The sequence below is a fragment of the Gobius niger genome (assembly GCF_951799975.1).
Source record: "Gobius niger genome assembly, chromosome: 23".
Classification (NCBI taxonomy): domain Eukaryota; kingdom Metazoa; phylum Chordata; class Actinopteri; order Gobiiformes; family Gobiidae; genus Gobius; species Gobius niger.
In genome coordinates, this window is record NC_136874.1 from 1,531,076 (window position 1) to 1,555,793 (window position 24,718).

The 24,718-nt window shown below is 43.3% G+C and overlaps 1 protein-coding gene across 4 annotated transcripts in view; it reads right to left on the bottom strand.

Moving 5' to 3' along the window:
* Positions 1-21,937, bottom strand: part of LOC306981781 (guanine nucleotide exchange factor DBS-like) — a 55,164-nt gene extending 33,227 nt beyond the window's left edge. For 2 of the 4 annotated variants that reach the window (XM_079581441.1, XM_079581438.1), the window contains exon 1: positions 12,887-13,007. In XM_079581441.1, coding sequence (XP_079437567.1) covers positions 12,887-13,004 — 118 coding nt within the window. In that variant the 5' untranslated portion in view covers positions 13,005-13,007. Of the gene's footprint in view, positions 1-6,899; positions 7,166-12,886; positions 13,008-21,851 lie in introns of those variants that run through there. The other 2 variants (XM_079581440.1, XM_079581439.1) reach the window with 2 other exon arrangements.
* Between the last annotated feature and the right edge of the window lie 2,781 nt (positions 21,938-24,718).

Consider the following 24,718-nt stretch of genomic DNA (forward strand, 5'->3'; position numbering starts at 1 on the left):
CCCCAATATTTTTCAAAATGTTCCCAATTTTTTGCCATATGTTCCCCATATTTTCCAAATTTTTCAAATGTATTTTCCTCTCATTTCCCCCCCTTTTTTTTTTTTTCCCCAAATTGTTTTCATTTTTTTTCTCTACATTTTGCAGAATATTCTTATTTTCCCCCATTTTGGTCTTATTTTTCCCCCTAAATTTTTTTCAAATTTTACCCCAATTATTTCCCTAATTTTCCCCTATTTTTTCCACATTTCTTGACATAAACTCGACTGTATATTAGCGACCTTGTAGACGATAAAGCCCAAATCTCTCTGTGACTCCTGTAAAACGTCCAGTAAAAGTGCAGTATTGCAGTATTTGCAGTATTTGCAGTATTGCAGTATTTGAGTGGTAGTATTCGTAGTACTCAGAGGATGATCATTTACTCGTTGATGAACAAAGGAATTCCGTCACAGTGACTTAATCTCACGTGACCCAGATCTGCCCCGGGACAGATGGACAAACGTGTCGCTTCAAACACTTTCACTCAGACAGTGGATTAAAACACGGAGCACGGAGGACCACACGGGGACCACAGGGACCACGGGGACCACGGGGACCACACGGGGACCACACGGGGACCACACGGGGACCACACGGACCACGCGGACCAGACCTGAGAACCATCAGACGCGGGAATCAATGTATTTCATCTACAGCAGAAGCATTTCCCTCTCCCGCAAACAGAGGCCTTTGTCCTGAACCTCAGACTCAGACTCAGACTCAGACTCAGACTCAGACTCAGACTCAGACTCAGACTCAGACTCAGAAACCTCAGACTCAGAAACCTCAGACTCAGAGACCTCAGACTCAGAGACCTCAGACTCAGAGACCTCAGACTCAGAGACCTCAGACTCAGAGACCTCAGACTCAGAGACCTCAGACTCAGAGACCTCAGACTCAGACTCAGAGACCTCAGACTCAGACTCAGAGACTTCAGAGACCTCAGACTCAGAGACCTCAGACCTCAGAGTGGAGCGAGTGGTGCTCATGTTCTCCCTCACAGCTGTCGTCGGCTCCAGGGCCACTCTGTGATATCTGACGCCCCAGGACTGGCCCCGAGTCTGGGGGAGAGTCCGAGTCCGAGCCCCGGAGCTGCAGCTGGAGCCGACAGGTGACAGACTCAGAGACGCCCAAACATTTGTTTCTTGTCTCTTTATTTTCTTGCAGAGTTATGGATCTTAATAGCGGCACAAATGAAAATCTAAAATCCTGAATTTGAGTCGATTTATAAACAAATCATTTTGTGCCGGACTCGAGTCTCGAGTCTGAGTTTGTTCATTGTTTACAGCGTCGTCTAAAGACAGAGGATCATCATCTGGAACAACAGCCTACTGTGTGAGACTGTGACGCTACAACTACAGGGCTACACAGGGACTAAACCAGGGCTACACAGGGACTAAACCAGGGCTACACCAGGGACTAAACCAGGGACTAAACCAGGGACTAAACCAGGGACTAAACCAGGGCTACACCAGGGCTACACGGGGACTAAACCAGGGACTAAACCAGGGCTACACCAGGGACTAAACCAGGACTAAACCAGGGACTAAACCAGGGACTAAACCAGGGACTAAACCAGGGACTAAACCAGGGACTAAACCAGGGCTACACGGGGACTAAACCAGGGACTAAACCAGGGCTAAACCAGGGACTAAACCAGGGACTAAACCAGGGACTAAACCAGGGACTAAACCAGGGCTACACCAGGGCTACACAGGGACTAAACCAGGGACTAAACCAGGGACTAAACCAGGGACTAAACCAGGGCTACACCAGGGCTACACAGGGACTAAACCAGGGACTAAACCAGGGACTAAACCAGGGACTAAACCAGGGACTAAACCAGGGACTAAACCAGGGACTAAACCAGGGACTAAACCAGGGCTACACGGGGACTAAACCAGGGACTAAACCAGGGCTACACCAGGGACTAAACCAGGGACTAAACCAGGGACTAAACCAGGGACTAAACCAGGGACTAAACCAGGGACTAAACCAGGACTAAACCAGGACTAAACCAGGGCTACACCAGGGACTAAACCAGGGCTACACCAGGGACTAAACCAGGGCTACACCAAGGACTAAACCAGGACTCTAAACCAGGGCTAAAATAAATTCTGATATTTTCCTTTCCCCCCCACCATTTATTTCCAAATTATTTCCAATTTCTTTGCATTTTTTCCCCTTAATTTTATTCTCATTTATTCTTAATTTTCCCCCAATATTTTCCTTTTTTTTTTTCTATTTTTCCACCAATTTTTCCCAATTTCCCCCAAATTTTCTGTCATTATTTCCACATCCTGTCCTATTTTTCCCTCCTTATCTCCACATTTGAGACAAACTCCAAACAGCAGTTTAAACATGATCTTGTGGACGATACATTTTACTGTCATGTCATATTTGACCTATTTCTTTTTCTTTGCCCTTCTTTGTCTCTCTGTCTGTTTTTGTGTCGGCCTGTCCCGGAGCAGAGAGTCACATGTGAGCTCAGATTAACAGATCAAGCTCTAATCTGCAGAGACACAGAAACACAGAATATCATCCAGGGCGGGGCTTATATGACAATCACAAATTATAAATAATAGTGTTTCTAATAGTATTGGAAACACAGTGTGGTTAAAGTACTAACGGGGAAAATGTAAGAGTGAAGGAGAAAAGCAGCTGCGCAGGAAGAGCTGAGAGGAAATGTGACGAGGAGCATGTGACGATCTGCTCCATTCAGGTCCAAACAAAGTCCCAGTCCTGGCCCCGGGACCTGGAGCCACTTTGGACTCGTTACATCTCGCTCTGACGCACCGAGGAGGAGACGAGTTACAAGACGAGTTACAAGACGAGATACAAGACGAGATACAAGACGAGATACAAGACGAGATACAAGACGAGATACAAGACGAGATACAAGACGAGATACAAGACGAGATACAAGACGAGATACAAGACGAGACACAAGACGAGACATAAGACGAGATATAAGACGAGATATAAGACGAGATATAAGACGAGATATAAGACGAGATACAAGACGAGATACAAGACGAGATATAAGACGAGATATAAGACGAGATATAAGACGAGATACAAGACGAGATACAAGACGAGATACAAGACGAGATACAAGACGAGATACAAGACGAGATATAAGACGAGATACAAGACGAGATACAAGACGAGATACAAGACGAGATACAAGACGAGATACAAGACGAGATACAAGACGAGATACAAGACGAGATACAAGACGAGACACAAGACGAGACATAAGACGAGATATAAGACGAGATATAAGACGAGATATAAGACGAGATATAAGACGAGATACAAGACGAGATACAAGACGAGATATAAGACGAGATATAAGACGAGATATAAGACGAGATACAAGACGAGATACAAGACGAGATACAAGACGAGATACAAGACGAGATACAAGACGAGATATAAGACGAGATACAAGACGAGATACAAGACGAGATACAAGACGAGATACAAGACGAGACACAAGACGAGATATAAGACGAGATATAAGACGAGATATAAGACGAGATATAAGACGAGATACAAGACGAGATACAAGACGAGATACAAGACGAGATACAAGACGAGACACAAGACGAGATATAAGACGAGATACAAGACGAGATACAAGACGAGATATAAGACGAGTTACAAGACGAGTTACAAGACGAGATACAAGACGAGACACAAGACGAGATATAAGACGAGATATAAGACGAGATACAAGACGAGATACAAGACGAGACACAAGACGAGATATAAGACGAGATATAAGACGAGATACAAGACGAGATACAAGACGAGATACAAGACGAGATACAAGACGAGATACAAGACGAGATACAAGACGAGATATAAGACGAGATATAAGACGAGATATAAGACGAGATATAAGACGAGATACAAGACGAGATACAAGACGAGATACAAGACGAGATACAAGACGAGATATAAGACGAGATATAAGACGAGATATAAGACGAGATACAAGACGAGATACAAGACGAGATACAAGACGAGATACAAGACGAGATACAAGACGAGATACAAGACGAGATACAAGACGAGATACAAGACGAGATACAAGACGAGATGTAAAGGTGCTTCCACACCAAACGCTTTTTGGGCGTCTAAAACGCGCCTAAAGCCCATAGTTAGACGCTTGTTCTTACTGAAGTCAGACGCTGTCAGCTCAGAGTGTGTTCGTCCATCTTGGAAGTAGCTCTAGCCTGAAAAATACTCGTCTCCCTCTTTGCTCCTGCCATGTCCTCTGATCTTTAACTATATCCTCATGGTCTACGTGAAATCTCCCCAGTATTTAGGTCTATACCCAGACCATACAATTGAATACGGGACATATTTTGTGCCGGTAGTAAGTGGCTAAAGGCCTCGTTAGCCTCGTTAGCTTGTTGCAATCACCTACAGCTCATTGTTGATTAAAAGTCTGTAATAAACCACAGATGTGTTAAGCCCTTAGTGTGTGATTGTCATAACGGCGGCTCTATATGGTTACGGCTTTATTAACGTTTTTAGTGCATAATGCTTGTTTTCACGGGAGAAAACAGGAGCAAGATGCTAACTGAGCTAACTGAGCTAACAAGCTATGGTTTTCTCCCGGAGCTAATTGTAGATGATGTGAGGCATAAGTGAGATCATTGTTAAACGGTTCTTTATGTAGACGGAGGCTTTATTTACTTTATTTGTGCATATTTCTTGTTTTCACGAGAGGACCGGAGAGTTAGCTTGTAGCATTAGCTTTCTCCGGTGGTAATGCTACAACAGGCATCCTCCAGGCCCAAACACAGATTCAGCCGCTGACATAAGTTTTCTTGTCTTTTAGCCCTGGGTGTTTCGGTAAAGAAACACTGATGTGTCTTTGTAAAAGTCCCAGAGCTGCTGTAGCTCCGGTTCACCATGAAGCTAAACCTCCGTGACTTGTTTACATCCGAGGGCCTGCTGTAAGACCTGCTGTAAGACCTGCTGTAAGACCTGCTGTAAGACCCGCTGTAAGACCTGCTGTAAGACCTGCTGTAAGACCTGCTGTAGTTTGTTTTCCTCACAGCCGCCGTCGCCGTGTCGAGTTTCCATGTAACCAAATCAGCTCCTCATGTTTCCACCGGCGCCGCAGACTGGAGCAGGAAGCGGCTCCGTTTCAAACACAGATTCAAATTAACGAGATAAACGCGGACATGAAGTCGCTTTGGTGAGTCTTAAACGTGGTTTTGTGGGTTTAGTTTCATGTAAAAGTAGTGACAGATGTTTTAAAGCCACACGGCGGAACATTCCTGGTCATCACTGTCCACCTGTAAGACATCCTTCATCACAGTTTACTAAAAGGGGGCGTGGCCAACGTGAAGGAGATGAAGGAACATGTGATCACTGATGATTCTTTTAAACAGGGAAACACTGAATTCACAGACGATTTGGCTGGATAATACGTTTTCTAACAGACTGAGTCAAGTTGAGGAATTCATAAACAAACCCACATTGTTCTTTCGTCAATTGAACTCCCTTAATTAAAACGAAAACAAATAAAAAGTGCTGCCATGATGGAGACACTTCAGTGAACGAGACGGATTATCACTTATGGACAAAACACAAGGTTTCACTTAAACCCTCGACAGCGGAGGCCAACACTTCTCAGCTGTTCAGAGAGAGACTTCACGCAAAAGAAAAAGAACGTTATGTGAACAAAGTGAAGTTAACCAGGGATGAAGATCCACCTGGAGGCCGGTTTGTTCAGTGATGATCTGCACTCTTTCCTCCCATAAGTGAAGCCATTTTCTCATCAATCTTTGGAATCATCATTTACACTAAATATAACATAACCCACCTCTAACTAGGGCTGGGCGATATAAATGGCCGCCATCAGAGTTTTTACAGATTACTTAAAAATACGTGAATGTGCCAAGGAACACTTCAGGCATGTTTTTAATGAGGGAGTGACAGAATAACGTGATGGAAAGCTTGAACAAGTCCATTTTGCATAACACCCCTTCTTTAAGATATATCGATATATTTTTCAATGAGATATGGGATTAGAGCATATCGCGTATATCGGGATATTTCAAATTCAGCTGTTAAGTTAATACAAAGAAACGGGTCATCTCGAGCTGATTTTTTAAAAAGTTTATCTTAACAGAGCACTTTATTTTGTTTTCTCTTTATATATAAACACTGCCCTCAGAAAAAGATTGACCTCCATCATGTCCGACTTCGGAAAAAGTGAGGAAAAACACACTATTGTACATGTTTTAAGTGTTGTGGGCAACCATAGGAAACAGACACGGGATGGTGCCGAAACCCGGTGTCAAAACGACCCAAAAACAGGTCACAGAATACAAATACAGGGTCACAATTTAAAAACAACTGGTGGATACTTTGTCATTCTCTGTGCAAAAAAAGTGGGCCTTTATCTAAATCTGTGGACTGAAGGTGTAAACCAAAACAACAGGAGTGTTCCAGGACGCCCTAATGTCCTCTCCTTCATGTCCACTACTGACCGCAGCCTCATGAATATGCAGAACGTCATTAACACTTCGCTGTATTTTCCGATACAAAGTCATTCCTCAAATCCGTGCGTAAAACATCGTCATGACGTCACAACAACCGCTCCAACCGGGACTTTACAAACTTCCTGACAACTTCACATTCACAAATAACACAGTTCCAACGCGCACGATGACGTACAAGTGTTGATAACGTTAAGTTTCATGTTGCTTGGATCGTAATAAACCGCAGGTTTACGCGCGACAGTGAAAGAGCGAAGCATCTTCTGTCTTTGCGCAGCAGCGGCCGCACTCCTGCCCTCGTTTATTCACTTTTTACTGTGTTTATTTTTTTTTACCTGTGCACATCTTGAGCTGCACCCAGAGCCGCGTGACTTCGTGGCACAGCAGCGACACGCGATTGAGCGCCATGTCCGAGCCGTCCGTGCGTAAAAGTCCAAGTTCCAGGTCCTCATCCGAGCGCGCGCAGTGCGGAGGAAGAGGAGGAGGAGGAGGAGGAGAGGAGCCCGGGCGGCGCCGCGTCTGGAGCCGCGTCCGGGGCCATGATAGCGGGGTGTAGCTCTGGTCCCCAGCCGCCTCCCGGGAGCTGTGGGGCGGACTGAGGGAGCCGCTCTGCCCCCGGTCTCACGGAGGAGGAGGAGGGGCGTGCGTAACGGGCGTAAAGGGCGTAAAGGGCGTAAAAGGCAAAAGAAACGCCCACAGCTCCTCCCCTCGTGGAACTATCAGCGCCACACGGTTTTTGTTGTCGTTACAAAGATACAGAGCGACCGCTTTTGGTTCCACGAGACATTTAATACAATTTGACACTTCTGCTGCAGATTATTGATACAAGTCACACGGAAAAAATTATATGTTCCCAGTCGCAAATTGCATTAAATGTACATTTCTCCTAAAGATTTCTCATTATTCCTCTATTTGATTGGTTGTTTACAAATCTTACTAAATCTGATGGATTTGTGGCATTAATGATATAGTGTTTGGGCATTAATGTTGTATTTAAAAAGCCTTAAGTTTGACTTGACGCTGTTGCAGAAATCCTGATATGAGCAGGAGGAGAGAGGAGCTAAACATTAACTCCCACCTGTGGCTTTACCCCAGTCCAAAAGCTTCTGGAATAAAAGCTGTGAAAATAGCAACAAAACTGAGATGAAAAATGACAAAAAATTGATGAAAAAGTGGCAAAAATGTCACAAAAATGTCACAAGAAAATTGACAAAAAATGGAAGAAAAAAAGACAAAAAATGACAAAAAATGGATTAAAAAATGTGACAAAAAAATTACAAAAATGTGATAAAAATTGACAAAAAAATGACGAAAATTTGACGAAAAATGACAAAAATAATGAGTTGAATACCCAACCAAAAAATGATGGAAAAAAAATGTGATGACGTGAGGAAAAAGATCCTCTCGGTTCAGGCGGGAGTTAAGAGTTTGACTCAAGGAAGAGAAACTTTACTCTGAAATCATTTTAAGAACTAACCAAAATAATGACTGAAGTAGAAAAAGTACCTGGGGATAATGCTACTTATATGAGCGCTGAGCTGAGGACTGTTAAACGATGCCAGTCTGGTTTCAGGAAAATAAAGTTTAGATTCTACTGGTGTAGAAATAAAAGTATCGGAAGCAGGAACAGAAAATAATCTTTATCTTTAGATCCTTTTGAGGCCCCGTGTTCCAGCTCTGGAGCAGAAACAGAAGCAACACGGCCCCCACGAAGTGTTTTCAAAGGAAAGGCCAGAAAAATGTACTATAAGATTCTGTATCAACACTACTTTGGAGCTTTTAAAAACATGTGGCGGTAAAGTTCAGATCCTCAAATACTCCCCTGAGCTCCAGTACTGCAGTAGTTTGACTCTGAGCGTCCGGATCAAATCCTCCGTGAGGAAACGTGAGTGTGAGCAGGTGGTTCAGAGGACGAGGCGCAGACACGAGAGGAAGCACCACAGACAATAATGATACTGCAGTAATGAGAGGAGGAAGTACTTCAAATACTGCAGTAATCACAGGAAATATCTGTCAGACAATGGCACAGGGAGAGGGCGAGGGAGGGAGGGGGCGGTTTTACTCACATGGAGCAAAGGTTTGGGGCATTTTTTCAGTTTTTTTAAAGACTTTTTTCCCTTTAATTACAATTTTTTCTTTTCTTCCCCCGACTTTTTCTGTTTTTTTTTTCTAATTTTTAAATATTTTTCTTTTCTTTTCTTTGTTTACAACTTTCCCCTCTCTCGACATTATCTCGTAGTCATCGCTCTGTTTCCAGTACAGAGCCGTGTTTTTTTTTTAACTCCCACCTGAACCGAGCACATTTTCTCCAGTTTGGCTTTACCCCAATCCAAAAGCTTCTGGAAGAAAAGCTGTGAAAATAGCAACAAAACTGAGACGAAAACAATGATGAAGATGTGACAAAAAAGTGAGAAAACATTGACAAAAAAGTGACGAAAAATTGATGGAAAAGTGGCAAAAATGTCACAAGAAATTGACAAAAAAATGACAAAAAAATGACAAAAAAATGACAAAAAAATGACAAAAATGTGACAAAAATTTGACAAAAAAATGACAAAAAAATGACAAAAAAATGACAAAAAAATGACAAAAATGTGACAAAAATGTGATAAAAAAAATTGACGAAAATGTGACAAGAAATGACAGAAAAGTTACAAATCTGAGTTGAATCCCCAACAAAAAAATGATGGAAAAAAAAAATCTGATGACGTGAGGACAAAGATCCTCTCGGTTCAGGCGGGAGTTAAGAGGTGAACCCTTCACTCTTGGGCTGCAGTACCTGTTCTAACCACCGGGGGCGCAGCTGCACTAGTTTCTCAGGCCTTGACTTTTTGTTTCTTTTCTTCATCCATGAGGCACCGGACCGTCACCACTTCTCCTGATGAACCTCCTGACCCTCACAAGACGCACTTCCTCTTTCTCGAAAAGTTCACGCTTTAAAAAACCTGCAGAAATCCCCCAGAATGCACCACTCTCACTTCCCCACTGCTCTGAGGCAGAAGCTGCAGCTGAGCAGAGACTTCAGGGCCGGGTTTGGTTTGGTCCGTTAATCCCTGTTGCTTCAGGAGCTTCTGCTGGATCTTGTGAAAGACTGAGGAGCATCAGGTGAGACGTATGACATCATCACAAAAACATGTCCGTGTCGGAGACGCCGGCGTTTAAAGGGAAACTCTGCTTCACCTTTAACACATGTTCAGGTCTTCACCATATTTCCATAGATTCAACAATCCGCAGATTTATTTCAGATTTTTTTTACATTTAAAATATTTTCCCCACATTTGTTTCCCTTTTTCCGGCTATTTCCCCCAATTTATTTAAATTTCTCTTTTTTTAAAAATGTCATACATTTTTCCATGTTTATAAAATACTTTCCCCATCGCCCCTGTTTTTCATTTCAACTTTTCCCAATTTCATTTTATTTTTTTCTCCTTTTTTCCTTTTACTTTATTTATTCCCATTTTTAACAATTTCTTTCAAAATATTTTTCCTATTTCTGTTTTGTTTTTAAAATATTATTTTGCCTCAATTTTTTACACTTTTCAAAATAAAATAAAAATGTTCCCCTTTCTTTTCCCAATTTTTTTCATAGTGAAACATGACCTTTTATATTTAATATGAAAATATAAATACAAATATTTTTTCTTTTTTTTTCTATTTTTGTTCCTATTTTTTCCCCATTTCCCCTCACTTTATTCACATTTTTTCTAATTATTTCCACAGTTGTTTTTTTTCCAGAATTTGTTACATCTTTTCCACTTTTTTCCCCAATTTTCCGCCTATTTTTCCTTCATGTTTTTTCTTTTTTGGGGGTAAAATGATGAGGTTTTGTCACTTTGCTGTTTCAATTTCTATTCCTGACAGATTTATTGAGGAAATTTGAACTGTTACAGATCTTTTCCCACTAATGACAACTTTATTAAAAAACTAAACGATCCACAATCGCTCTGAGTAAATCTTTGTAAATAATATAAATGTTTATTTGTAGTGAGACAGAGACTGTCCTGGTGTCCGGGTTCAGGTGATGCCAGTGTGTAAAGTAAATATAGAACAGCTGATGGACGACACCGCCGGCTACATCCTGTTTGTCAAAGGCAGGGCCGTCATTTCCATCTTTACTCCTCTCCTTTATCTCTCTTCTTCCTCCTCTCTCTCTCCTCTCTCTCTCTCTCTCTCCTCTCTCTCTCCTCTCTCTCTTCTCTCTCCTTTCTCTCCTCTCTCTCCTCTCTCTCTCCTCTCTCTCTCCTCTCTCTCTTCTCTCTCCTTTCTCTCCTCTCTCTCCTCTCTCTCTCCTCTCTCTCTCCTCTCTCTCTCTTCTCTCTCTCCTCTCTCTCCTCTCTCTCCTCCCTCTCCTCTCTCATAAAGGGAGAGATGGATACTTTAATGTTTCAGTGATACTTTGGTCTATTCTGAGCCGTGTGAGTCTATTCTTAGAGTGAGTTATTATCGGCCGAAGTCAGAGAGAGAGAGAGAGAGAATGAACTGGAACTTTTGTCTCTCAATTAAACTAATCTGTCCTGTATTCAGCCTCCTGACCCCCGCCTGACCCCCTCCTGACCCCCGCCTGACCCCCGCCTGACCCCCGCCTGACCTCCGCCTGACCCCCGCCTGACCCCCGCCTGACCCTCGCCTTTAACCAAATCCAAAAGCCAAACAAAAAACAAAAAAAGACGTAAACGAGGATGAAAACTCAGCAAAAAAAGCACCCAAAAAGTAATGAAAAAGCAAAAACGGTCACCAACACACACTAATGGAATCACAAAGCTAACAGGCTAACAGGCTAACAGGCTAACGGTGAAGCTAACTGCGGAGTAAATGAGTAAAAACACAACATGCTACGACACCTGCAGTGGCGCTCATGGCCTCTAGGGGCATGAGTTTCCAGCCTCACTATGTCGTCCTCCTGGACCCTGACCCACAGTATGAGAACCTTCTCTCTGTTCACACCTCGTTTCACATGAGCTGAAACCTGCACCTGAAGGATATTTTTATCAAACGACATCAGCTTTAAACCATGTGCCTGCAGAGAACTGGGGTTACTGAGAGTAACTCAGACTTTAACCAAATCTAAAAGCTTCTATAGAGCTGTCGGCCAGGGTAACATCTGTGGAATCCAAGACCAACAAAACGGATCTTTTTCCATCTCTTTTTTCATTGCATTTTTGCCACATTTTCTTTTGTTTTCTTGTCATTTTTTGTGTCTTTTTTAATGTTTTTTTTTTTGCGTTTCATCCTTGTTTATGTATCGTTTTTGTCGCTATTTTGACACTTTTTTTTCAAGAAGCCAAACTGAAGTTGACATGTCTTTTATTTTATTTTAGTTTAGTTTAGTTTAGTTTATTTGATAAGAGGTATAAGTGCTGCTCAAAGGGAGTAGGAAGAAGTTTAGCCCTTTCTATTCACTTTTTAGGAATCGACTGAAATATCTGCAGATTTCAGCCACAGTTTCAGTCTCTTTAATTACTTTTAAATCAGTTTTAGTCTGGTTTTAGTCTCTGTGGACTGGTTTTGATCCGCTTTAGTCTGGTTTTGGTCTAGTTTTAGTCTCTGTGGACTCGTTTTGATCCGCTTTAGTCTGGTTTTAGTCTCTGTGGACTGGTTTTGATCAGTTTTAGTCTGGCTTTAGTCTGGTTTTAGTCTGGTTTTAGTCTCGGTGGACTCGTTTTGATCCGCTTTAGTCTGGTTTTAGTCTCTGTGGACTGGTTTTGATCAGTTTTGATCCGCTTTAGTCTGGTTTTAGTCTCTGTGGAAAGGTTTTGATCCGCTTTAGTCTGGTTTTAGTCTCGGTGGACTGGTTTTGATCCGCTTTAGTCTGGTTTTAGTCTCTGTGGACTGGTTTTGATCTGCTTTAGTCTGGTTTTAGTCTCTGTGGACTGGTTTTGATCCGCTTTAGTCTGGTTTTAGTCTCTGTGGACTGGTTTTGATCCGCTTTAGTCTGGTTTTAGTCTCTGTGGACACGTTTTGATCCGCTTTAGTCTGGTTTTAGTCTGGTTTTAGTCTGGCTTTAGTCTGGGTTTAGTCTCGGTGGACTGGTTTTGATCCGCTTTAGTCTGGCTTTAGTCTGGTTTTAGTCTGGCTTTAGTCTGGGTTTAGTCTCGGTGGACTGGTTTTGATCCGCTTTAGTCTGGTTTTGATCAGTTTTAGTCTCGGTGGACTGGTTTTGATCCGCTTTAGTCTGGTTTTAGTCTCTGTGGACAGGTTTTGATCCGCTTTAGTCTGGCTTTAGTCTGGTTTTAGTCTGGCTTTAGTCTGGGTTTAGTCTCGGTGGACTGGTTTTGATCCGCTTTAGTCTGGTTTTGATTAGTTTTAGTCTCGGTGGACTCACGGTGCAGGCGCTGGCAGCTCTGGCAGCTCTCGCTCAGTCTGTAGAAGCTCCTCATCTCCTCCAGAGAGATGCTGACGAAGCTGTTCATGTCCCGGATCCCGACCGTCCACTGTCCCATGTCTGACCCGGCTCTCACTCGTCCATGTCCTCCTGTCTCTCGTCTCTGACCCGCAATGTGGAGCTTCTCTCTCTCTCTCTCTCTCTCTCTCCCTCTCCCTCCCTCTGTCTCTCTCTCCTTCTCCCTCTCTCTCTCTCTGTCTCTGTGGGCGGAGTCTGTGGTTTTAAACTGTGTTTGCACTAATACAACAAACAGCAGAGAGAGGGTGGAGCCATAATGACTCAACAAACAAACCTGTCCTTAAAGTCTCAGAGTCAGAGAGTGTGGCTTTAATAAAGTTTCTCAGAGTCAGAGAGTGTGGCTTTAATAAAGTCTCTCAGAGTCAGAGAGTGTGGCTTTAATAAAGTCTCTCAGAGTCAGAGAGTGTGGCTTTAATAAAGTCTCTCAGAGTCAGAGAGTGTGGCTTTAATAAAGGGTTCGTGGGAGTTCGCCCAACCAGTCCACATGTGTTTTGTGGACTTGGAGAAGGCGTTCGACCGCGTCCCTCGTGGTGTCCTGTGGGGGGTGCTCCTGGAGTATGGGGTCCGGGGCCCTCGTGGTGCCTTGTGGGGGGTGCTCCGGGAGTATGGGGTCCGTGTCCCTCGTGGTGCCCTGTGGGGGGTGCTCCGGGAGTATGGGGTCCGGGGCCCTCGTGGTGCCCTGTGGGGGGTGCTCCGGGAGTATGGGGTCCGGGGCCCTCGTGGTGCCTTGTGGGGGGTGCTCCGGGAGTATGGGGTCCGGGGCCCTCGTGGTGCCCTGTGGGGGGTGCTCCGGGAGTATGGGGTCCGGGGCCCTCGTGGTGCCCTGTGGGGGGTGCTCCGGGAGTATGGGGTCCGGGGCCCTCGTGGTGCCCTGTGGGGGGTGCTCCGGGAGTATGGGGTCCGGGACCCTTGTGGTGCCCTGTGGGGGGTGCTCCGGGAGTATGGGGTCCGGGGCCCTCGTGGTGCCCTGTGGGGGGTGCTCCGGGAGTATGGGGTCCGGGGCCCTCGTGGTGCCCTGTGGGGGGTGCTCCGGGAGTATGGGGTCCGGGGCCCTCGTGGTGCCCTGTGGGGGGTGCTCCGGGAGTATGGGGTCCGGGGCCCTCTGCTAAGGGCTGTCCGTTCCCTGTATGACCGCAGCAGGAGCTTGGTTCATTGCCGGCAGTAAGTCAGACCTGTTCCCGGTGCGTGTTGGTCTCCTCAGGGCTGCCCTTTGTCACCGGTTCTGTTCATTACCTTTATGGACAGAGTTTCTAGGCGCAGCCAGGGGCCGGAGGGGCCGGAGGGTGTCCGGTTTGGGAGCCTCAGAGTCTCATCTCTGCTGTTTGTGGATGATGTTGTTCTGTTGGACCTTCAGCTGCTCTGGGGCGGTTTGCAGCCGAGTGTGTAGCGGCCGGGATGAGGATCAGCACCTCCAAACCCGAGGCCATGGTTCTCCTTCCCCTCTTCAGGTCGGTGGGGAGTCCTTACCTCAAGTGGAGGAGTTCAAGTATCTCGGGGTCTTGTTCTCAGTGAGGGACGGATGGAGCGTGAGATGGACAGACGGATCGGTGCGGCGTCAGCAGTGATGCGGTCGCTGTATCGGTCTGTCGTGGTGAAGAGGGAGCTGAGTCGGGGCAAAGCTCTCGATTTACCGATCGATCTACGTTCCCACCCTCACCTATGGTCATGAGATTTGGGTAATGACCGAAAGGACAAGATCGCGAATACAAGCGGCTGAAATGAGTTTCCTTCGCAGGGTGGCTGGGGGTGAGGAGCTCAGTTACCCGGGAGGAGCTCGGAGTAGAGTCGCTGCTCCTTCACGTCGAAAGGAGCAGCTGAGGTGGCTCGGGCATCTGTTTCGGATGCCTCCTGGTCGCCTCCCGCGGGAGGTGTTCCAGGCATGTCCTAGTGGGACAAGGCCTCGTGGAAGACCCAGGACACGGTGGTGGGACTATGTCTCCGAGCTGGCCTGGTGTCGCCTCGGGGTCAGAACATCTGGAGGAGGTGTGGCCTCGGGGTCAGAACAGCTGGAGGAGGTGTGGCCTCGGGGTCAGAACAGCTGGAGGAGGTGTGTGTGGATCGGGAAGTTTGGGGTAAACTGGGGTAAAGTGTTGGAAACAAAATGTGGGAAGTGTTTCTCTTCTCGGTTCAGGAACATTGGGGTAAATATAGATTTGCAGCTCGTTTCTGATATTTGCAAAAGTATCACTTCCTCAAAAACCTGAGATGTTGATTCTGCCCGACATGAACCTCCTTCAAACTGTGTCTTTACGGGTTTTTACTTCTTTCTTTTACTTTTAGTTTGGTTTAACCCCTTAACTCCCACCTGCACCGAGCACATTTTCTCCAGTTTGGCTTTACCCCAATCCAAAAGCTTCTGGAAAAAAGGTGTGAAAATAGCAACAAAACTGAGACGAAAACAATGATGGAAATGTGACAAAAAGGTGAGAAAACATTGATGAAAAAGTGGCAAAAATGTCACAAGAAATTGACAAAAAATGACAAAAAAAATGACAAAAAAATGACAAAAAAAAATAACCAAAATGTGACCAAAAAAATTACAAAAATGTGACAAAAAAAAATTACGAAAAAATGACAAAAATGTGACAAAAAAAGGACAATAAAATGACAAAAATGTGACAAAAATGAGTTGAATACCCAACAAATGAGACATGAGGAAAAAGATCCTCTCGGTTCAGGCGGGAGTTAAGAGGTTAAAGTATTGATTTAGTCTCAGTTTGAGCCTCATGAACGACTTTTAAGTTGGTTTTAGTTTCGTTTTAGTCAGAAAACCTCGTGCTGAGAGTGAGTGACCCACCTCTGTCGGTCTGTGTGGCCCGGCTCCGGCTCCGGCTCCGGCTCCGGCTCCGGCCCCGGTTTCTCTCAGACGGACCAGACTGAGCCGAGCAGCACAACATTTCCTTAGAATAAACCCAGAATAATCCAGAATAATCCAGAATAATCCAGCTCTAAAGTCCAGATCGCTCCCGGTTCAGTCGGGGACTCGAGGAGACGACGACATGTTGTTTCTGCTGAGAAAGTTTCCTCAGTGTCAGAGTCAGTCCGAGCTTAATGAGTGACTCAGAGGGTGAACCATGAGACCAATGTCCAACACAGACATTTATAAACACAAACATCCAACACACACATTTATAAACACAAACGTCCAACACACACATTTATAAACACAAATGTCCAACACAGACATTTATAAACACAAACGTCCAACACAGACATTTATAAACACAAACATCCAACACACACATTTATAAACACAAACGTCCAACACAGACATTTATAAACACAAACGTCCAACACAGACATTTATAAACACAAACGTCCAACACAGACATTTATAAACACAAACATCCAACACACACATTTATAAACACAAACGTCCAACACAGACATTTATAAACACAAACGTCCAACACACACATTTATAAACACAAACGTCCAACACACACATTTATAAACACAAACGTCCAACACACACATTTATAAACACAAACGTCCAACACACACATTTATAAACACAAACATCCAACACAGACATTTATAAACACAAATGTCCAACACAGACATTTATAAACACAAACGTCCAACACACACATTTATAAACACAAACGTCCAACACACACATTTATAAACACAAACATCCAACACAGACATTTATAAACACAAACGTCCAACACAGACATTTATAAACACAAACGTCCAACACACACATTTATAAACACAAATGTCCAACACAGACATTTATAAACACAAACGTCCAACACAGACATTTATAAACACAAACGTCCAACACACACATTTATAAACACAAACATCCAACACAGACATTTATAAACACAAACGTCCAACACAGACATTTATAAACACAAACGTCCAACACAGACATTTATAAACACAAACATCCAACACACACATTTATAAACACAAACGTCCAACACAGACATTTATAAACACAAACGTCCAACACAGACATTTATAAACACAAACGTCCAACACAGACATTTATAAACACAAACATCCAACACACACATTTATAAACACAAACGTCCAACACAGACATTTATAAACACAAACGTCCAACACAGACATTTATAAACACAAACGTCCAACACAGACATTTATAAACACAAACATCCAACACACACATTTATAAACACAAACGTCCAACACAGACATTTATAAACACAAACGTCCAACACAGACATTTATAAACACAAACGTCCAACACACACATTTATAAACACAAACGTCCAACACACACATTTATAAACACAAACGTCCAACACAGACATTTATAAACACAAACGTCCAACACACACATTTATAAACACAAACGTCCAACACAGACATTTATAAACACAAACGTCCAACACACACATTTATAAACACAAACGTCCAACACACACATTTATAAACACAAACGTCCAACACACACATTTATAAACACAAACATCCAACACAGACATTTATAAACACAAACGTCCAACACACACATTTATAAACACAAACATCCAACACACACATTTATAAACACAAACATCCAACACACACATTTATAAACACAAACATCCAACACACACATTTATAAACACAAACGTCCAACACACACATTTATAAACACAAACGTCCAACACACACATTTATAAACACAAACGTCCAACACAGACATTTATAAACACAAACGTCCAACACACACATTTATAAACACAAACGTCCAACACAGACATTTATAAACACAAACGTCCAACACACACATTTATAAACACAAACGTCCAACACACACATTTATAAACACAAACATCCAACACACACATTTATAAACACAAACGTCCAACACACACATTTATAAACACAAACGTCCAACACACACATTTATAAACACAAACATCCAACACAGACATTTATAAACACAAATGTCCAACACAGACATTTATAAACACAAACGTCCAACACAGACATTTATAAACACAAACATCCAACACACACATTTATAAACACAAACGTCCAACACAGACATTTATAAACACAAACGTCCAACACAGACATTTATAAACACAAACGTCCAACACAGACATTTATAAACACAAACATCCAACACACACATTTATAAACACAAACGTCCAACACAGACATTTATAAACACAAACGTCCAACACAGACATTTATAAACACAAACGTCCAACACACACATTTATAAACACAAACGTCCAACACACACATTTATAAACACAAACGTCCAACACAGACATTTATAAACACAAACGTCCAACACACACATTTATAAACACAAACGTCCAACACAGACATTTATAAACACAAACGTCCAACACACACATTTATAAACACAAACGTCCAACACAGACATTTATAAACACAAACGTCCAACACACACATTTATAAACACAAACATCCAACACACACATTTATAAACACAAACGTCCAACACACACATTTATAAACACAAACATCCAACACACACATTTATAAACACAAACGTCCAACACACACATTTATAAACACAAACGTCCAACACAGACATTTAGAGCCGTATTAGTCTGTCCTGAACGTAGAAACATGGAGATTAATAATAATAAAGTTTTGGAAAACGTTTTGGAACAGTTTTAAAGTTTGGGAATTTATTGGAAATTTTCAGAAATTTTGAAAATTGTGGAAAATCTTGGAAAGTTTGGGAAATTTGGACATTTTTGGAAAAAGTTTTAAAAAAGTAAAAAATCTTAGACTTTTCAAAAACCTTTGGAAAAGTTTGGATTAGTTTAAAAGTTTTGGAATTTATTGAACATATCCGTAAGTTTGGGAAAATCTTGGAAAGTTTTGGTAAAAATTTAAAGTTTGGGATTTTATTTGAACATTTTGGAAAGTTTCGGTAAAGTTGTGAAACATTTTGGAAAGTTTGGGAATTAATTGGTGATTTTCGGACATTTAGAAAATATGTGAACGTTTTGTAAAGTTTTGGAGCAGTTTGGAAAGTTGGAAAATGTGTAAAAAAGTTTTGATCTTGGAAACGTTTTGAGCAGGTTGGTGTTAAAGGTAAACTGTGTAACATTTGGACTAAACTGTTTCCATCCCCTGTACACCTCAAGCACATTTATCTGTATCTCAGAGCTTGAATCTGTCCTGATGTTTCTTTTCCAGGCTGTGATTTCTTAAAGGCTGATGGTTGTTTTTCCCGACTGACCTTCGTTCCGGCGTTTCCTTCGCGGCGTCAGGTTCAGTAACGACGCCACGACTCGCTGGATGTTTCGGTTCAGATCTGCGGCCGACATGTTTGCTTTAACCGCGAGCCCGAGCTTCCTGTCCGTTTGTTTGAAAAGACAAGATCAGGGAGGGGGGGGGGGGGGGGGCGGGGGGACAGGGAGGGGGGGCCAAGCAACGCCGCAAAATGCACAGGCTTAATCTGTGGGAAAAGCTCCCAATATCTCAATGTCAAAATCAGAAAAATGCAAATATGAGCTGCAAACATCTGGATTTATGGCTTTGTCCAAAAGAGAATTGTCCACAACAGAGTAGACGCTTTTTTCCCCCCGACTTTTGTCCCCTATATTTCCCCATTTCTCTCCTATTTTTCCCCAATTGTGCCCTGAAGTTTCCCTTTATTTTTTTCCTAAAATTTCCCCCAAATTAATAATAGTCTCCTCTATAATCTCCCAGTTTTTTCACCAATTTTTTTCTCTATATTTTCCTCATTTTTTTATTCTAATATCCCCCCAATTTATTCCCATTTTTTCCCATATTTTCCTTTTTTTTTCTAAATTTATTCCCATTTTCCCCCCAATTTTTTCCCATATTTTCAATTTTTCCCCTCAATTTATTTCCCTTTTTCATCCCCATCTCCCCCCTATATTTATCCTCATGGTGCTTTGTCCGTGTGGGGAAGTAAATGTATTAATATTACATCATCCCTGAAACAAAACCAACTTCCTGTTTCCTTCGCTCAATCTGTTTTGTCTTTGCAGATGCAGATGAGGAGGAGGAGTGGAACCTGTGACCCCACACGAGGAGTGGAACCTGTGACCCCACACGAGGAGTGGAACCTGTGACCCCCCGTCAGGCTCCACACGAGGAGTGGAACCTGTGACCCCACACGAGGAGTGGAACCTGTGACCCCACACGAGGAGTGGAACCTGTGACCCCCGTCAGGCTCCACACGAGGAGTGGAACCTGTGACCCCCCCGTCGCTCTCCTTTGAAGTGGTTCAGTCCGGGTTCTTGGATCAGCCTCTTCTCGTTACAAACGTTTGATCCGATTAAATCCAAACACTGAGACTCGAGGCCTCGGTCACGACAAGAGAAACAAAAGAAGAAGAAACAAAACAAGAGAAACAAAACAAAACAGACCAAACTTTACTTGACTCCGACCCGGCCACATGTTCGGTATCCACGTGTAGCACGAAAGGCTGTGATCCAAATATGGGCATTTAAGTCTAGTCCCAGTTTAGTCCAGGTTTAGACCAGGTTTTGTTACAATATCAGGTTCAGAAATGGGGAAATTATTGGGAATAAATTATGTAAAAAATGGGGCAAAAAAGTTTTGACAAATCTAGAAAATAGTTTTTGTTTTGTTCTGGTTTCTTTGGTCGGGACAGTGCAAGTTAATGAACATGCATGTAAACGAGCCACACCGGACTGTAGCCTTGGGCTCATTTCCATCCGTCGTCCCCCATGTGCGCTCTCAAACACACTGTCATACATCCTGGCCTATTGTACATGTTTTAGTGGTCGGGGAAACCGGAGAACCCGGAGGAAACCGACGCAGACACGGGGAGAACATGTAAACCACACAGAAAGGCCCCGTCCAGGTGGGAATCGAACCCGGGACCTTCTAGCTGTGAAGCACAAGCACTAACCGCTGTGCCACCGAGGCGCCTTTAAAGCTGCAGCGTCAGAACTGAGATCGAAACAGACGGGTTTTTGAGTTCCTGCTTTTTAACCCGAGAACTTTATCAAATCCAAAACATCATCAGGAACCTCGAGATAAAGAACTTCATCAACATGAAAACATCTGAGTCTGACAGGAGGGAGTGAAGTTCTTACACTGATGGAGGACAGGACCTCCTCTTTAAAGAGTGAAGTTCTTACACTGATGGAGGACAGGACCTCCTCTTTAAAGAGAGTGAAGTTCTTACACTGATGGAGGACAGGACCTCCTCTTTAAAGAGTGAAGTTCTTACACTGATGGAGGACAGGACCTCCTCTTTAAAGAGAGAGAAGTTCTTACACTGATGGAGGACAGGACCTCCTCTTTAAAGAGAGTGAAGTTCTTACACTGATGGAGGACAGGACCTCCTCTTTAAAGAGAGTGAAGTTCTTACACTGATGGAGGACAGGACCTCCTCTTTAAAGAGAGAGAAGTTCTTACACTGATGGAGGACAGGACCTCCTCTTTAAAGAGAGAGAAGTTCTTACACTGATGGAGGACAGGACCTCCTCTTTAAAGAGTGAAGTTCTTACACTGATGGAGGACAGGACCTCCCCTTTAAAGAGAGTGAAGTTCTTACACTGATGGAGGACAGGACCTCCTCTTTAAAGAGTGAAGTTCTTACCACTGATGGAGGACAGGACCTCCTCTTTAAAGAGAGTGAAGTTCTTACACTGATGGAGGACAGGACCTCCTCTGGTTAAAGAGTGAAGTTCTTACACTGATGGAGGACAGGACCTCCTCTTTAAAGAGAGTGAAGTTCTTACACTGATGGAGGACAGGACCTCCTCTTTAAAGAGAGTGAAGTTCTTACACTGATGGAGGACAGGACCTCCTCTTTAAAGAGTGAAGTTCTTACACTGATGGAGGACAGGACCTCCTCTTTAAAGAGAGTGAAGTAAGTTCTTACACTGATGGAGGACAGGACCTCCTCTTTAAAGAGTGAAGTTCTTACCACTGATGGTGGACAGGACCTCGGCTGAATCCTCGTCTGTCTCTTGTGTCGTGGACTCTCTCGCTCCCATCCTCGTCTCCTCCGAGCGCCGCGGCTCTCCCTGAAACAGTCGTGGAGACACCAGAGCGTGAGTGACCTTCGGCTCCTCTCGCTCCTCCTCCTCGCTCTCCTCTGGCTCCTCTGCAGCCGGACTTAACCACATTTACTTTAGACCAAAGAGGGAGGAACTGTTTGGAGATTGCGTAACGTTTGAGTCTAAATCAGGAAATGCTGATTTAACATCCACAGTGTCGGCAGAGGAAAGAGCTAGGCCTTAGCTTTCAAATGGTCAAGCAGCTTTTAGATTTGGTAAAGCCGAGCTGGAGACCCTGTGCTTCGGTTAGATCGGGGGTTAAAGCAGAACTCAGTAACTCATTTTGGCGCTAATGTCACTTCTCCGGTCGCCATGGAGACGTGTTGTTATTTGCTTTGGCTGCAGGTAAACGAACACGAGGACAGAGCAGACGGGGGGGAGGGGGGGGGGGGGGGTCTGGAGGGGGGGTGAGTTTGGACAATAGACGGTCACATCCCAACCTTGTGACGCGCAGCTAAAAATAAGAGCGGCTAAAGGGAAAGACACTGGGCCTTTATCTGCCCGGCCGCAAATTAAACTGTCCAGAGGTTCTGACGACGGGTCGGAGGCAGGAGAGTTTTCAGGAGTTGTGCTTCACTCAGTGTTTGGACTGAAGACTGGGCGACATCCACACAAACATCTCAGTGTTTCTGGGACTTCCTCAATAACCATAAGGAGGAGACGTGTCTAGAATGTACATTTAGATTAAACTCATTTTTTCCTTAATTCTTTCCAATTTTCCACAATTTATTTCCTTGTTTTTCCTCACGATTTTCCCCCAATTTTTTCCAAATCTTCCTTGTTTTTTTTGTTGAGATTTTCTCTTATTTCCTTATTTTTCCTTCTTCTTCTTTCTATTTTTCTCCAATTTTTCCTCTATTTATTTCCCTTTTTTTTTTCTCCAAATTTCCCTTGTTTATTTCAATTTTTTCTCTATTTTCCCCCCAATTTTCTTGATTTCCTTATTTTTCCCTTTTTTCCCCCTGATTTTTTCTTTATTTTTCTCCAAATTTTCCTCTGTTTTTCCTTAATTTCCCTTGTGTTTTTTTTGTCTTTTTCCCCACAAAGTTCTTCTCTATTTTTTCCCCCAATTTTCCCTTGTTTTTTTTTTTCAATTTATTTCCTCTATTTTCCCCCATTTTCTCACATTTTTATTAACCCCCCTCCCCCATTTTTGCTCTTTTTTCGTCCTTTTCCTCCACATTTCCTCCCTGACACGTCGCTCTGATCTTGGGGCTCGAGACTCGAGACCCGAGACTTTTGAACTGAACTTTTCACGTGAGTAAAACAGCCATAAATGTGTTTGTGAAGCTTAAAAAGTCGAGTTCTAAATCCCTCAGAAAACAGTAACGTGACGTGGACTCACCGTGACCTCCGTGACCTCTGAACTCTCTGAACTCAATACTTCTTCACTGCTTTTAGTCCAAACATGGAGACAAATCACTGTTTCCCCAGGTGTGAACTGTCAGGTCTGATGAAGCCTCAGACAGGGCCGTGCAGAGGCCACAGGGGGGCAGGGGCGCCAGCATCCCCCCCCCCCCCCCCCCCCCCCCCACTGCAGCCTGTTCAAAACACAGTGAACTTTATTATTTTATTTTACTAGATAGAACTACTAATAGCACGATGGACACACTAAATATAACACAAGCCTCAAACTTTATTTTAGTGTCAGAAAATTGAATCAAGAGTCAAAAATGCTTCAAAAATATCACATAAAAAGTGGGTGAGAACGTCCTGTACATGATTTATTCTTCACACGAGACTCTGATGAGGACATTTATTTTCTCTTTGGACGTTTTTATTGTTATAAAGGCCAAGTTTAAAGCAAAGAATGGAAATATTGGCTTAAAGCCTGTCAAAAGAGCAACACTGCCCCCTTGTGGCGGCTTATAAGAACAACAACAGCCTGTCCAAGGACTGAAGCGACTTTAATCTCCCGCCAAAACCAAATGCATTCTCTCCTCTTTGCCATTGTCGTCATTTTTATTTCCCTTATGTGTTTTTGTCACTTTTTTATGCCTCTTTTGTTACTGTTTTGTTACTGTTTTGCTGGATTTTTGTCACTTTTTGTCGGATTATTGTCTTTTTTTGCTGGATTTTCATTCAAAGACTAGGATTAAAACTAAATCAAAATGTGTTAAAATGAAGACTCCATTGACGGGATTTCACAAAATGGCGGCAACAACAAAATGATACAAAACTCTGAAATTCTTTGAAAAACAAGATTTTATTCTAATAAAGACAAAAACTGACGGCGCCGAAAAACTCAATGAAAAAGCAACAAAAAAGTGATAAAAAACGACAAAAAGGTGACGACAACGTGGCAACAAATCTTGGATCAGTTTTGTAGGTCTTAGCTTTCAAATGAGGGGTCACACTGGTCAATTCATAGGCTGTAAACTCCAGTCAAGAAGCTTCTAGATTTGAACACAGCCAGAGTGAAAAAAATGTTGTTGGTTCCGGTGGGGGTTAAGAGGTTAAAAAGTGAAAATATCTGAAGGCCTTCCCACACTGCTCACATCTGTACGGCCTTCCCACACTGCTCACATCTGTACGGCCTCTCTCCAGTGTGGATCCTCATGTGACGTTTAAGACCTACAGAGTAAACACATGTCCACACAGGCATCCCCCCCCCCAAAGGAGCCCCCCCTCACCTCCTGCACTGACTACAGACGAGGGGGGGCGACACCTCTGCCTTCAGCGAGTCAACACTCCGGATCCAAATGTGTGGATTTTCATTTTCAAAGACAAAGAA